This window comes from Poeciliopsis prolifica, unplaced genomic scaffold (genome assembly GCF_027474105.1).
Source record: "Poeciliopsis prolifica strain line A6 unplaced genomic scaffold, Auburn_PproV2 SCAFFOLD012, whole genome shotgun sequence".
NCBI lineage: Eukaryota > Metazoa > Chordata > Actinopteri > Cyprinodontiformes > Poeciliidae > Poeciliopsis > Poeciliopsis prolifica.
Window position 1 is genome coordinate 12,370,691 of NW_026562387.1, and position 15,751 is coordinate 12,386,441.

At 37.5% G+C, this 15,751-nt stretch overlaps 2 protein-coding genes across 2 annotated transcripts in view; one reads left to right on the plus strand and one right to left on the minus strand.

The window, feature by feature from the left end:
- LOC129364523 (sodium/hydrogen exchanger 9-like) overlaps positions 1-8,151 on the plus strand; it is a 70,065-nt gene extending 61,914 nt beyond the window's left edge. The window contains exons 15-16 of the mRNA XM_055037191.1: positions 4,614-4,719; positions 4,812-8,151. Coding sequence (XP_054893166.1) covers positions 4,614-4,719; positions 4,812-4,991 — 286 coding nt within the window. The 3' untranslated portion in view covers positions 4,992-8,151. The remainder of the gene's footprint in view (positions 1-4,613; positions 4,720-4,811) is intronic.
- A 1,791-nt stretch (positions 8,152-9,942) lies between these two features.
- Positions 9,943-12,728, minus strand: chst2b (carbohydrate (N-acetylglucosamine-6-O) sulfotransferase 2b). The gene has a single exon (XM_055037897.1). It carries the CDS (start codon positions 12,211-12,213, stop codon positions 10,816-10,818), a length of 1,398 nt encoding a protein of 465 aa, XP_054893872.1. The 5' UTR covers positions 12,214-12,728; the 3' UTR covers positions 9,943-10,815.
- Positions 12,729-15,751: the final 3,023 nt, after the last annotated feature.

Consider the following 15,751-nt stretch of genomic DNA (forward strand, 5'->3'; position numbering starts at 1 on the left):
CCCATGTATTTTACTGTTTTGTAAAATAACACTTTTTATGTAGGAAGTGTGTCTCCTTCTAACCATCTAGGCAGGCACTGATGAGTGAAATAGTTTCCAGTACCATTAGGCACCATGGCAGAACACAGAATTGATAATAAAAAAAAAATCTTTAAAGAACTGAGAGTTTGAACCTGTGTCAAAGAAACTCCCTAAATCTTAAATTCATTGAGAATAAGTGCAAATTTTCATAAGAAGCCTCTTGATAAAAACAAAAACAGAAATTATGCTCAATTCCAAGCACTTGAGACAAGAATGGATCACAGTCACTCAGTCAGGATTTGGCCAGTCATCTGAAATCAAGCCTGTCAGAGTGAATAAAAGAAAACAAACATATAGCACAACTTTGTGTCATTTGTAAAAGCTTTGGCAATGACTGAATGGAACTAAATGTTAGCCATTTTCCATTCTTACCATCAGTAATGATTTATGTCATCTTTCACTTTTACATAGCAGTGAAGCAGTAAAGGAATGGAACTTGTATTTTTTCAATATGTTTCTTGTTATTACAGCACTTCTTGGCAATAAATCTCATACTGTCTGATACTGTCGAAAAGCCTGTTTATTTTCCTTTGTAAGGAAAATGAATTTGTTGGTTGAGCAGCAGAGTTGATTATTTGAGGTTGTGCTGCTGAAAATCTTTCCTAATCGCAAACAGTGGAAGGCAGTGTGACAGTGTGGGATACCTTGTCCCTCACTGTAAATACAAAGTTTGTCTTCAATTGGAGCCAATCTTAGTGGAGAGAGATGCTGAGATGAGATTATACGACCAGTGGCAATGCCATAGGCTTCTTAGCAAACTGTTAAATCACCAATATATCATTTTATCTCACAATTCCAAAAATCCAATCTAACAAATGGCATCCATAACTAGTCAATAATAAAACAAGACATGTTGTACTTCCAGAGAGAATATGGCAAGGGCAAGTTTTCATAGACTCAACCCACACACTCAATTCTGCAGCTTAACCCTCAAATGTGATTTCCTTGTAAATCTGGTACTTTTGAGGTAAAATCAACACTCTCCAACAGAATAATGGTAAGTGTTATTGCCAAGATGCACTGATGCAACAAAGATATAATCAACAACAAATTGTTTTGGATCAGTTAACTTGTCAGACTAGATGTTCCTTGCATGTCCAAAATATAGGTTATAAACAAAAAGGGGGGATTCATTTTCAGACTTTATAGAAAAGCAATGGAATCGATTACCCTTTCAAGACAGTTTGGACACAACCCAAACTCTTTTTGGCTGACACTAAATCCAACTGTGCTATATTCTGGTCAATGGGAAGTATGACCACTTGTGAGTCTAATTTTTGAATCTTGTGTTCTGTTTATTGTTTTTGTTCCTTTTTTTTTTGTAGAGCAAGTCCTTTATACTTTCTTGCTAGGTTTCCATAGTTTGAAGTATTTTTTGAGATTGCCTCTTCCAGTACTGACAAAATCCTGTTTTATTGTATATTATAAGTTTTAAACAAAATGGCAAACATACAAAATAACAACAGGATATGTTTCAGTCCAGGACTGAAAAAATCTGATTCGCTTCTTGCTGCAAATGGAACACAAAAAACTTTGTGTATCTGATATTTATTCTTTGCTTCTGATTGTTGCCTAAAATTGATTTGATTTCTCTATAAAATGGCCAGATTTTTGTGAAAAACGTTTTCCGAGACTAATGAGAGGTCAGTGAGGAAAGACGTGGACAAGAGTGGCTGAAACAGCAGCTCGGCTTCTTCCAGCTCAGAAGCACTCAGCACATTTTTACGCAAATCTAATTCGACACCTCCTTGAACCAGAGAGGAGCTCTAGCAATAACAACACTTCACTGAGCTATATTGTAGCGCGGAACAGGAGGACACCATGCTGACTGCTCCACCTCAAAATCCATGTACTCTCTTTTGTTCTCTCCTTTCCTAATTTTGAGACTCATAAAAGAATCCTGTTGGTGAACACAAAGAAGCCTATAATCCTAACTCTTTACTCATTGCTGACAAATAAGACAATTGTCTTCTTTCATTTAATTATTTTTTTTTCTTTTTTTACGTCAGGAAATTGTGCACTTTTACGTCCCACATTATTTTATTCATTGCACAGAGGTATAACTTGTTGCTTTTATCCCATTAGGATGACAAAGGTGAAGCAGGGCTTTGTCTCTTTTTTTTTTTTACAAGGAACATGCAGAACTAGGAAAGTGGCTCATAATTAGAACTCTCAGAACTTTTACAGCTGAAAGCTAATGAGTGTGTCGTCACACTTAAGGAGCTGTAATAAAGGGGATCCAGGATCAAGTGTTTAATGGAATATGCTGTCACTAACTGCCTTGATTAGGGAGGTTTTGGAATCTTATCACAGGGTGTAATTTTTATTACGCATTAACCAGACGCATGTTGATGTCCTTCCGAAACATTAACACATCATTTCTGTCTGCAGTCATTCCCTGTGCCCATCTGATACATGACTCTTTGCATTACTTTGCAGCAGCTCTTAAAACACATTTGGAGAATAATTGTGGCCTTGTTTCTGATTTTAATCAAGAGCCACATCAACCTGATTTCCTGAAATAAGCCAACACCATTTATTTTTTATCTCTGTCTAAATTTCAGAGATCCATGAAGCTGATAAGAGCATGCACATCTGTGTGAAATGAAATATATTTGAACCCTTTAGATATCCAAATTAAAAATAGCACAAGTACCTAGAGCTGGTAATGACTAATATGGAGCTCTCTGTCTTGTAGCAAAAGAGGCTATTGGCTCTTAATGACCTCATAAAAGAAAAGGCCTGCTGAGCGTATCTGGAAAGAGGTCCATCATTTTAGCATTACATCATGCGGATTTTTTGAAGTTGTTGAAATGTGCTGGTTTGAGCCATGAGACAGCAAATAAGTAGTGATTCAAAGACGGGGTAAACACAGTGCCTGGCAAGAGTGTTCATTTGTGCTACAACTCAGTTTGATAGAGGGATGAATAGATATTTTGACATCAATTAAAATGAATAAATATTCAAATGTACAAATATGTTGACCAGACATTTTTGGAGTGTGCTTATATTATTCAATGTGTAGTTATCTACATTTTTACAAGTGTGCTTTTGGAGTTAAAGTAGCATAAAGTAATACATACAACTAGATTGTATCAACCTTCATGTTTTAGGCACATTTATGCTTAAACGGCATTGGCCACACAGATATAAATCACAGTTCATACCCTGATTTGGAAAATTATTTAATGGATTAGACAATTCTTGCTTATTTCACTGATGTTCACAAAGAATCTCAGTATTGACAAGTGTCTGGCACAGGGAACATGCAAAGCATCAGCTGTGCTGAACTCACCAGCTTTCAGGCTGATTCAAAGTGAAAAAGAAATGAGGTCAATGTCAAATATAGTCATAGGACCAACTGATGACCTCACATTGACTGATTTTAGGTTATTGTCTCATGCCGTTCAGAGAATTAACCTTGTTAAAATTAAACAAGCCTGCAGCCTGCAGCTCTAGACAAATGGATAAAATATTAAGGTGCCTGTCAGTTTTAAAGAAAAATAAAATATCTATACTGTTATACTTGATTTTATAAATGCACATTCTGTAATCATGCCCAAACAAGAATGTGCATCTATGCCTGTTTTTCAGTCAGTTGGTTGAGAACCACTGATTCTAGACAATCCAGTCAGTGTCCTCTGCTGGTGGAAGGTGATCTTCTGTCCTACTTTTTTTTATTTTGCAGCTTGTAACAAGTTGTCTTCTGGGAATGCTTGGTATATACTGTAACACCATCCATCTTCCCATAAAGTCTGACAAACTTCCACATTTTAGCATCCCCAGAGCATGACTCTGGCACCTCCATGCTTCATGCTGTTGATGGTGTGTTCAGTGGGATGTGCAGCGTTTTGCATGTAGGCCAATTCAGTTTTGTTCCTACCTGACCTGTGAACTCTGTTCCACATGTTTGCTGGGTTCATCATGTTTGTGGAAAACCCTAAACAGGACTCCTTCTGGCTTAGTTTCAGCAGTGGCTTTGTGTTTGCCTCTCTTCTATAACGGCCAGTTCTGTGGCTGCCTCAATAATGGTTCTTCTGTTCAAAGACTATCTGAACTATGTAAAATTTAGGGAGGAGACTTAAGATTTTATGATAGTGTTTTGTGGTATTTCAATCAAGTTACAAGCAATATGTGAGTGTATATAAGTCGTGTATGTCCAATAATTGCTAAAGTTTATATATATATATATATATATATATATATATATATATATATATATATATACTATATTTATGTGGAAAGTGGCTTTAAGTTGTGATTTATATCTCTAAAGTATTGCTCAAAGATTATTTTACAGCTATTTTGAACATGGTGAAGTGACATAATTTGGTATTTGCGATCAACAGCTAAAACAGAAAGCCAGTTATTGTATAAGAAATAAAAGCAAGATGGCTGACAGTCTTCTGTGCAAATTGTCCAACATTCTTTCATTGCAACCTGTAAAGATGCTCCTTTTACTCCCAGTTTTAGTATATAAAAGGATTTGTATTGGTTATACTGACAATGGTTTTGACTTAATGAGGATACAGATATCTAAAGCCCCTGCTGACCCACTGTGGCCCCCCGCTAACTGACTCGCTGCCACAGTGGTGTGGTAGGTTTGCTGGAGTCTTCTGTGGCCACCAAAAGCAGGAGGTGATCAAAACTAGAATTATTCTTTTTAGAATGGATTGAAACAAAAGAGATTTTTTTTCTTGTTGTTATTATTATTATTATTTACCTTTCAGGATGAGGAGCAGGCCTTTGAGACTGAACCAGAGAACTTTGACGTCAATTTGGAAAACTCTGATCTTCCGTCCACACGAAGCTGCGACTCTGGGTCAGAGCAGCAAGAGGACCTGCTGGAGGGAGATTTGGGCCTTGGCACCGGAGCAGCTCACGTCATTGAAGAGAGAATTGAAGAGTAACTTTGCTTTATTATTCCCCTCTGTTGCTTTAATGCTAACCTCCACCTCCCACAGAGCGCAGGGACCAAGGTCTGTGTATTTCAAAGCCACCGAGAGGGAGTTTGTTCCTGTGACTCGCATAAGGTCACACAACCCTCATGTGCTGAGTCGTGTGCAAAAACACACTCACGCTGGAAGGAAGAGACAATTAGTGAATGCTGGCATTCTTCCTGTTTCTCTCCTGGAGACATATTGTCCTGTTTTGTTTCAAATTTATTTTCATCTGCAGGAGCATGTGTGTAAATTAGAATGTCATCAAAAAGTCAATTTATTTCATCTCAAAAAGTGAACCTCAGACATAGATTTATTACACAGAGGAATATCACAAGAAATTAAAAGAGGTATATATTGTTTTAACTGAGAGGCCATGCTCGTGGGGGATACTGTCGATTCTCTGAGTCTGGATGAAGAGCGAGGAGGAGCAGAATCCAAATTGGTTGAGCTCCAGTATGAGTTTTGCACTAAGTTTTCCGTTAGTATGCAGTCATGTTCAGTGCATTAGAATATGTCTGACAAACAAGTGAAGCTTGTTTCAAAGTAATTTTTGAAAGTAACAACCTTTGTGCAGGTATTAAATGTAGTTTTTATTGAAAATTTCTGTATTCAAACTAATATTCTAGTCTTCTAATCTTAAAGGTAGGAACTTCTTTAATCTTTTTATCTAATGAACTAAGTTACTGAAATAAATGAAATTTTCAGTATTATAAAAATCTATTAAATATGACTGCCTTGGACATAACACTGTGAATGGAGAGGTGCTTAAGCACAGTTTTTGGCTTAAGCTCCTTGTGAAGAGTCCCAGTGACTATTGGACAAATAAAGGTCTCGTTCATTGATCTGTGTAATAATACCCATTTCAAGAAACTGAGTTTAGATTCGCTTTCGCTATGCACCATTTTCATTTAAATTAACAGCGACAAATGCTTGAGATATATGTTGTTACCACTGGTGAATGAAATTGGTTACATTAACTGGACAGAGATAGTGTAAATTATTAAGGTGCACCTGTAAAAAATTTTGAAAATAAAAAAAGATGAAGTTTCATAAAGTGGGAACTTCCTCACCAGCATACACAGTGATTGAATGCCACTGTTTTTCTTCAAATCACCAGACCCAGGATGTTATTTCAGTTCTGCTCCTCTTTTCTGCCCATCTCCTGATTAAGCTTTCATTACATTTTGCCCTTTTAGCTATTTCAAATTCCCCTACTCATTTTCCTCCATGTCCTCCTTATCATCCAAGAGCATTCTGTTAACATAACAGTTCTGGTTCTTATTATAGAATGCACATTGTTTCCTTTTTGACTCATAAATCTCTGGGTTGTCCCACTTTAATTCCCCTGGAGTGAATCAGGGTGCAGTTTGCTGTAGGTTAGGCTTTGAGTAATACACCCACTGCCCTTGAAATGATCTCTCTTCTATTTATGCAACAAATGCATGGGCACATCTGTGGAATGGGGGTCTTTCAGCTGTTGCTTGCTGAAAATGTTTACCATGTAAGCCTGATGGCAAACTTGATAAGAGTTACACTCCGATTAAAGAGCTGAGAACAACAGCCTTTGATCACAAGTCTCCAGACTAAAATCCTTAAGAGCTGTTTTCTAAAACTAACTAAATATAGTTTGATTTGCTGACACAATGCCTTCACAGTGCTTTGTTTAAACAGTAGTTTTGCTCATTTTAAATCCACTTTTAGGACAATAACAATAACAAGATTGTACAGAAAAATACAGAAAACGGCATAAACGACAGAGAAACATGGTGGCATTCATAAAATAATGCCACAGTAGTTTAAACAAAGTCTTTGTTTAAACAGTAATTTAAACAAAGTCATGTCAGTTTTGTAACTTCCTAATTTTGTCATTCAATCTTATGAACTACAAAGGTTTTACCGATGGGTTTTCTTCTCCTCACTGATCTAGTAGTTACCAATCAATTTATTTACAGGAAGAGGAAGTTGATCAAACACAAGGACCTGATTTTAGAGCTAAATCCCAAAACCTAAGAAACAACAATTCCTTTATTTTATGAATGCCACCATTTTTCTCTGTAGGTTGTAGGTTATACCATTTTCTGTAGTTTTCTGTAAGAGCAATCATGTCATCATTTTCCTAAAAGTGGATTTAAAATGAGCAAAACAGGTTTATCTCAAATTTGTCTTGTGCTTGAAGTACGTTTTATGAATGCAATGTTTTTATTTGGCTTCTATTTTTCTTAGATCATTTGTTTATGTTTGTATCTTAGGTTCCCTCAATTGCACATTTTGTTTGTATTCGAGCAGTTACTTTTTTATTTTATTTACTTGTTTTTTTTTTCCATTTATTGTTGTAATGATAGTTTGCATACTTCTTCTTTTGTAATTCACAATAGACCACTATGTGTTTAAAAAAATGTATGGAAAATCTGACTGGTTGACTTCAGTCAATTTATTGATTGAATAAATTAGAATAGGATTTTTAAAAGGTGAAACTCATATAGCTTTCGTCCACAAATAGTGATATATTGCAAGCCTTTACATATAGTTGTTTAAAAATGTGTATTTTCTGTAACACCATATTTGTGAGAAATCTAATTTCAAACCAATAGGAGAAGATGACCAATAAAACAGAAATGTTTAAAACATTGTGGGGAATACTTCTGACTGGGCTGTTGCTAGAAAAATATGAACTTTTAAAGTAACAAAAAAGATTATTTTATAAATGCTTGGAGCATATAACCTTTTGCATACAGAATTTTTACAATTTGACTTTTCCCTTTTTAATTTAACTTCAAAACCAAGCTCTAGGTGATCTGATTTATAAATCTGTAAATAAAGTTTTAATAGGCTGTTTTTTTTACTTAACTTTTTTTTTTAATTGTGTTTTTAAAGTAAAGGAGGGGTGTTTTTAGGTGTCTTTGCCCTGTGTTTTTGCTTTTGACGTGATGCCCAGGCATGCATGGGTTAAATGTCACACTTGGTTCTGCAGACAGCCTGAAGCTGAGCTACAAGCACTGATCATGTCCAACAGTGTGAAAGATGCGAATGAGAAGTAAATAATAAAAACTTACTGCCCTGTTTAGATTTTTCCCCTTTTTTTCTTTATCGTCTGATAAAGAAAGTTGATATGTCTGTCAAAACGATATTCATAAACTTTCCTGAGAGCCTTTTCTTTGCAACCGTTACTTTACTTCTACTTCTTCATGCAGATATGAACTTATCAGGCAAACACTTCCGATGTAGAAAAACATTTCATCCGCTCTGCTTTGGCTATTTATATGAACTCAGTCATGTATCTTATCAAGCCACATCTGCATTTTCGCAGGAGTGTGCTTACAAAGACAGACAAAAGCCAAATCCAACTCTACACTGGATCCAACTCTACATTTTACTCATTTACACTAAGGAATAAGCTCCATCGGGGGTTCCTGAGTAGGTGCAAAGTAACCAGACCCAAAAATGTGTTTTTCCTGAGACAAAAACGCATTTTGTCTAATCTTGGAAAGCAATACCCTACAACGACTTTTAAATAACGCCAACTAACGACTACACTGGACTGAAATGTCAGGTCTAAAGATAGAAGTTTAAAACAATTGATGAACTGTTAAAACTGCTCAACATCTTGTGAAAGAATGCGTTATGCTGACATGAAACCATAATTTATTCATTTGGACACAATTCGAGAAGGGCACAAAACAGCATTTATGTTTCCCCTTTGAAATATTATGGAAGTGAAAGATGCAGGATGTTAAGAGACTCAACAAAGATGGCTGAATTCTTGAAATGAATCAAAATGAGTTTCAATTAAGTATTAGTTTGTGCATAATTACACAACCAACATACTTTTATTCTCTAGATTGTTCTCCGCTAAGGGTTTAGTTTGAATTGTACTGGATAACTGTGACATAATCTGGAAAAGTAATTTAGCATTTTGACAAGGCATGTAGATCTTTTAATCCATCCATATGTTTCATGCAGAACCAAATTAATAAAACTGGGTTGCTAGGTCATAATCCAGCAGCTATTTGTGTGTGTTGAAGAAGGTAAAAAGGGATTCAGAATAAGTCAAAAGGGTTCTGCAGATAAAAAATATATGGGTTTGTTAAATATTAAAGCGCCTGCACTACTTAACTCCCCAAAATAAAACTCTGGATGTATAAATAAGGATCATAGGAATTTTTCAAGGGGAAATATTTTTAAAACATCACTTTTCAAACTTGTTTAGGCCTAAGAGTTGTATACACTCCATTTTAATTAATGTTGAGCGTAAATAAAGAGTATATTTACCAAACGTCACAGGGCACCCCAAGGATTTGTAGCCATTGGCAACAAATTCATGACATTGTGATGTCATGAATCGCTATCGCTTGCAGAAACGCAGTGTGTTGAAAAAACTGTCCTTCCTTACAAATTTATTTCACTTCTGTTTTTTCGGATCATGAAAGTAATTTCAATATCAAACAAAGATAACCTGAGTAAATACTGCACCGCAGGGACAGCTTGCCTCAGTTAAGATCATTGTTCATGACCAACATCTTGACTACTCTATGATACTTCAGAGATCAGGTTTTATGCACTTATGAAAATAAATATCCTAACTTTTGTGTATCCAGTTTAGCCTCCTGTGAAACTAAAATAGCATTTCAGAGAACAATACCAACAGTCAAACAGGGTCCGAGTAATGTGAGAGCCTGTTGAGTCAGGACTTGGCCAAATTGTTATAAATAAATACATCGTACATATACAAATATATAGATATATCTATATATATAGATAGATTAGATAGATATATAGATATACAGTATATATACATGTATGGTTTGGTTGGTTCTAACTGCTTTTCCCCCAAATAAATCATCATTTAAAACAGCGCATGTTGTATTTGCTCATTTTACCTTGTAACATATAAGTGTCAAAAAAAAGTGAAAACCAGAAACTCTGTTGGAGGCAAATTATTTTTCGAAGCACCAACTCATTTCAAATTCGAGACACAAGCAAAATAAGACTGAATTATTTCTTCAGTTTGAAAATGTTCCACTCAGAAACGATGCATAAATTCGTATACTGTGAACTTTACTCAATGCAATATTTTTTTTTTTTTAGATCAGGTGTTTTCATAAGAGCAAGCAATTGTAAACATTTGAAGATGGCAGAACAACAGAATGCTCACACTGACACAAAGAGAGGTCGTCCTGCTCCAGTTATGACCAAAAGTCCACAGTGCACGTCATCGTCCTACAAGGACGTTGTGACAAAATGAAATGACAGTTAAAAAATTAAATTAAATTAAAAAAAACTATATAAAGTACTACTGCTGTTCTGAAGAGACTTCTAACTATGGCACATCATCAAACCAAATCACTGATTGTCTCTGACTTTAACAGGGTATTAAAAATAAAAGTGATTTTTTTTTTTCCTTTCATCTACTAGTTTTTCTTTTCACTTGTACAGACAGTGTGGAGTGAAAAATAATATATTTTTAAAGATTTCAAACATTCAAAAATAACCTCAAAAACATCAACTTTGAAGTGTTATAATAATACCAAGATACATAAATTATCCTTTTGTTTCCTCTCTTAAGTCATTGTCCCACAGCCGGTGTTCTTGTATAAAAGAAGTGACCCCCCCCAGATACAAACCGCAGCTCGAAAACAAGATGTACATTCCAAATGTAACCAGCCGAATCCTCCTTTAAACACTTGAACGTAAAGCTTTAATTCCACAATAAGAGGAAACGGCACTGCATGGAAAAATGAGCATTAAATTAAAAAGGTCTTTGGTGGTGAGGAGGATGCGTTTACAATTTTCTTCACAGTTTGGAGCGTGTCAGCAGCGATTTGCTCAAATCCTTGGCCTCCCCGGCTGTTCTCACCCTCTCGTACCCCAGCACGGACATGGAGTGGTGGCAGTAGTCTTCCACCTGCTTGATCTGCTGGATGCTGAGCACCATTCTCCAAGCGCTGGCTGCCTGCGTGGCGTTCCGGGAGGAGACGATGAAGGGCTTGGAGGAGGAGCTGGAGCCGCTGGTCATGTTCAGCGCAAACGACTCAATGTCATGGTTGGTGGTGAGGTTGACGAAGCGGTAAACGCTCCTCAGGCTCTTGACGGGGTTCTCCACCAGATCCTCATACCGCACGGCCATGTACTTCCCCTTCAGCCAACCCGGTGGGTTTAAGGCAGTCCTCAGAGTCCTGGAGGTGCGGTCGCAGATCACCTCCATGGCTCCGATGGAGTGGTAGTCGGAACCGTCCTTCTTGTTGGCCTTGTGGCCGGGATCTACGAAAGGTATCCGGCGCAGTTTAGGGTCCCTGCTGCGGACCACCTGTAAGTTCTCCCTAATCAGGCCATGTCTGGATTTGATCCTTGAGTTCGCCACTGCCCGAGGGTCTCTAACCAAATGGATCACTTTCAGATCCAAGGATGGGTCCTCCATCAGAGGGGCGAGAACGTTTACATCCAAAATACGCACCCCTTTAATGACTATAGTGTTGTACTTTAGGCACTCCTCCTCTAACAGTCTAAGGCTCTGAGGGGGACATTTTTTGCACACCTTATCATCCACCATCCCCACCACCTCCTTCCTGTAGGCTGAGCACAGGGGGTAGGAGCACACAACCTTGTTCAGCGTGGCCCCAAACAGCCCTAAGGAGGTAAAGTTTTTGCCTCCAGGGCTGTTATAAAGTTGGAAAACGGACAGGTCGCAGCGATACAAGGAGCTCAACATGTCTCTGGCCGCCCCCTGCAGAGACACTGCATCACCAGGGTACAGCTTCTGCCAGATGTGCCACATCGGCTCATACAAGAAGAACACTTGTGGGTTTTGGTTGAAAAGCTCACCAAAGAAGGAGGAGCCCGACCTCCAGGTGGTCAGGACGTAGATGAGCTGTCTCTTCTTGGCCAGGGAGGGCCTGTAGAGAAAACGAATGTCCGATCTGCTCTGATAGGTGGTGCTCCTCATCTGATGGTTGCACTGCTGAGGCTCCTTGGTCCATTTATAATTGGCCAAATTGAGCATGGTGAGCACCAGCAGCAGGAGATAGGCCATGAATAACACAATCCTCTTCCTGCGCAGCACTTTCATCACGATCCCGGGCTGTGCTATTATCTTGGTATGATTCCTGTAGGTTTTAAGCTTTCTCCCAAAGCCAGCATCCTTCTCCCAAGGCGCTGTCAACTTCAGTGGTTGATGGTATTGTTTGCCTCTCATCTGTAACCCCTGGAGAAGAGTGGCTCCCACCACTGGACAGAGCTCTTTACATTGACAGTAATGCACCAAGGCGCGCTCTGTAATGTGTGTGCTGGGAATTTATTTTCCAGATGATTAGGTAATATATATTCCAAAAACCCGATTCACGGCGCTCACTGCACTGCGCAATGTTCCTCATAGGAGCGGCGGTGGTTGGTGATGCTGATGGAGGCGTTCAGGTTGTCCATACCGAGCGCTGCAACGATCCGCAACAACACAGGAAGGAACCGCTGCCGTCTTCTTCATTGTAACAGACGCCCTGTTTGCTCGTGTTCAGCATCCCTGCGCAGATTCTGTCTGATGCATCGTCGCAAACGCGGCGGCACGTAGACACGGTGCAACAAAATCAAAACGAGTCCTCCGCGGACGGCTTGAACCATCTGGATGCAACAAAGCAGAGCTCAGCCTGCATCAGTTGTCTCGGATTTCAGAACCTAACACATAGCAACCGCCTCTGCTAGTCTAACTGCCACACACTGAACGGGCTCCGTCCAAATGCAGACGCGGAGTCCCGCCCCCCGACGCGCTGCATTGGTCCAATTATTGACGTCATGGATTACGTTGCCCCTTCATTGGTTTGTTTTGCCCGTTTGTCTCCAGAGCCTCTCAGATATAGACTTACAAGAGTAGAAGGCGCGAGCTTCTGCGCCATAGTGTGAGTGACAAATTCGTCGAGGAGAATGAAGGAGTTTCCGAGTGAAACTTTCACCGAATTTTATTTTCTGCTCACTTTTAATGAATCATTTGATACAAAATAGGATATGCTTCCTTTTTATAATTAATAGAAGCCACCTCTGACACAAAAGTGACCTATACCTTTGAGTCAAAATAAGTCAAATGTACCTTAACTTTAAAAATACACCAAGCCACTGAAATTAGTGATATATTTTGGTTGTGATACTTAATGTAGGTTTGTTTAAACTGTCCACAATATTTGAAGTTGTAATAATAATAATAATAATAATAATAATAATAATAATAAAATTATGAAAGGAAAGTGTCACAAATGTTCACTTAAATTTGAATGAACATAAAATAGCAATGTAAGAACATTAACAATAACAATAAACATAATTATTATTAGTTGTAGTGGTGGTAAAATAAAATAATGTACTTATTACATACAGTTCATATGACTGTAACTTTAACCTGCATATAGATTGTTTTACAATTATGATCAACTTAAATACAACTATTGTAACTGTACAGTTAGAGTCCTTTTTTCCTATTCCTATTTTCTTCTTTCTTTCTTTCTTTCTTTCTTTCTTTCTTTCTTTCTTTCTTTCTTTCTTTCTTTCTTTTATTTACTTATTTATTAGTTCTCTACAGTATCACAACACATCGCACGGTCACGAGCTTGGCCTAAAATGTGCAAGATCGTCTTTTACCGCTTTTGTGTTTCAACAACGACGCCACTCAAAACATGGCGCCATGTTCACGCATGATGTTGATCTCACTGTTGTACGTCTATGTTGTGCAGAGACGGCTCCTGGTGAAAGCTTTTTATTATAAGCCAGAGAGGTCTCCACCCATCCTGCCTTTACAGACACAATAAGTTCAAGAGAAAGCGCTGTGAAGCTCTTCGCTATTTCACGGCCCCATTGTGGTCCACATCACATCGTGTACTGGAATCCACACTCTACTGCAATAGCTGTTCTATTTCATCTACTGCTCTGTAGATTAGGTAGGAAACTTGTCTGTTGGGAGAGTTTAGCGTCCCAGATTAAGTGCATGTTTTCACCACTTCAGTCTTGGGATTTTTTTTTTCCATCTGTTGAGGCGTGACTTAATGACTGGAGACGTTAGTGTGGTCGTGATCCTCTATCCTGTGGGAGAATCTCAGTGTATCAGGAGAAATGGAACACAAAAACACACATGATGACCAGAATAAAATGAAATTCAATTTAAAGCTTACAGTTAGTATTTTTAATATGAAGACAATGTACATACACATGTGTAATCGAAAAGGGATCATATATTGTATGAATTAATAAAACAAACAGACAGACATCAGAGAGAATATGTAGCCTCGTCCTGTAATTGCGTAAATGCACAGGTTTCTAAATGAAATAGTTGTGGGACTTTTTCTTTGTTTTTGTTTGTTTGTTTTTAACTTTGTTTAGTTTTATGTAAATAAATCTGTCAGTTTTTCCGAGAAAGGGGCAAACATCTTATTGAAATTTAAAGCTTCACCCTGTGCTGGCTGAAAATTCTTCTTTCCTAAGAAGCTTAGCTTCACTGGCATTAACAAGCCTGCTCAACCAGAGGGGGTAAGGGAGCGGGTCCTTTAACCCCAACCATAAGTTTGCCCATCTGTAATAGCCATATGTTTTTTTCATATTTTATCAAATTCAAAAAATTCTTCTGATCTACTACATTTAAAAACTTTTTGGTCACAGAAAATATAGTCAACACAATGGAATAGCAATCACAGGACATTGTTTAGACCACAACATCCATCTGAAGCTTTTTGAGACAAAATCTTAATTTAAGCCTGATGATCTTAAAAAGACAGAATTAAAACGTCCTTGCTTTGTAAAGAATATGACACATGCTTCATCGGCTGTGCAGTTCAATAGTTATAGTTTAAAATAATTGCAGATGTTCTAGAAACTTTGCACAGACTGCCCTCTGGTGGATAACGACGTACTCACCCCTCACAATAACACAATCGATGCAAAGCATTTAATTTATATAAAACCCCCAGAAATTTAAGACACAGGCCTATTTAAATAACCGTTTCATTCAATTAATGTTTTTCTTTCAGAATAAGTAGTAGCAAATAAAAGGAGAAATGAATAAATAATGCCAAATTAGAAAAAAGGATATGTTGAATCAATACATCAACCATTTGATAAATTCAGAGTTTACTTTGCATATAGAACAAATAAAATGTGCAGGATAAAGACTTACTTTTTTATCCAACAGTACACATGGGTCTGTCAAGGAACTGCTTCTTATCAAATCACTTTAAGTCTGAATTTCACATAAAATATTTTTTATGCAACTGCCTGCCAGGCTTTCATTTTGACAGAATTTTTTATTTATGTTTGTAGCTGCTAGCACTATTTTGTCAAACTGTAAAATAATCTCGACTTCCTCAGTCCTCTCTGGTAAAATATCTAAAGATGTTTGTGAGTGTTCTGACATGCTGGTGGAAAACTCCACATCGGCTCCATTATGGCCTGGAATGGACTCCATCAGTCTATAATTAATTTTACAAATAGTTGTCCAAACATATCTGTTGCATGGTCAAGCCTCCATTACCCGCCATTTAATATAACACAGAGAAAAAGTCAGACATAAACTTTGATAAGATTTCTATCCCAATGTGCTGAAATACTAATTCTAGCAAAAGTATTTATATTCTATCAATGTTTTGACCTCCTTTCAAGCTACAACCAGAGTTCAATGTATTTTCAAAAGATTGAGATTAAATGGTATGTTTTTGTTTGTCTTTTGTCTTTTTTACAAATAAAAATGTGACAAGTGTTTAGTC

What these genes read in the sequence shown, in the direction of transcription:
- chst2b (XM_055037897.1), bottom strand. Translation starts at nt 12,213, where the DNA reads ATGAGAGGCAAACAATACCATCAACCACTGAAGTTGACAGCGCCTTGG.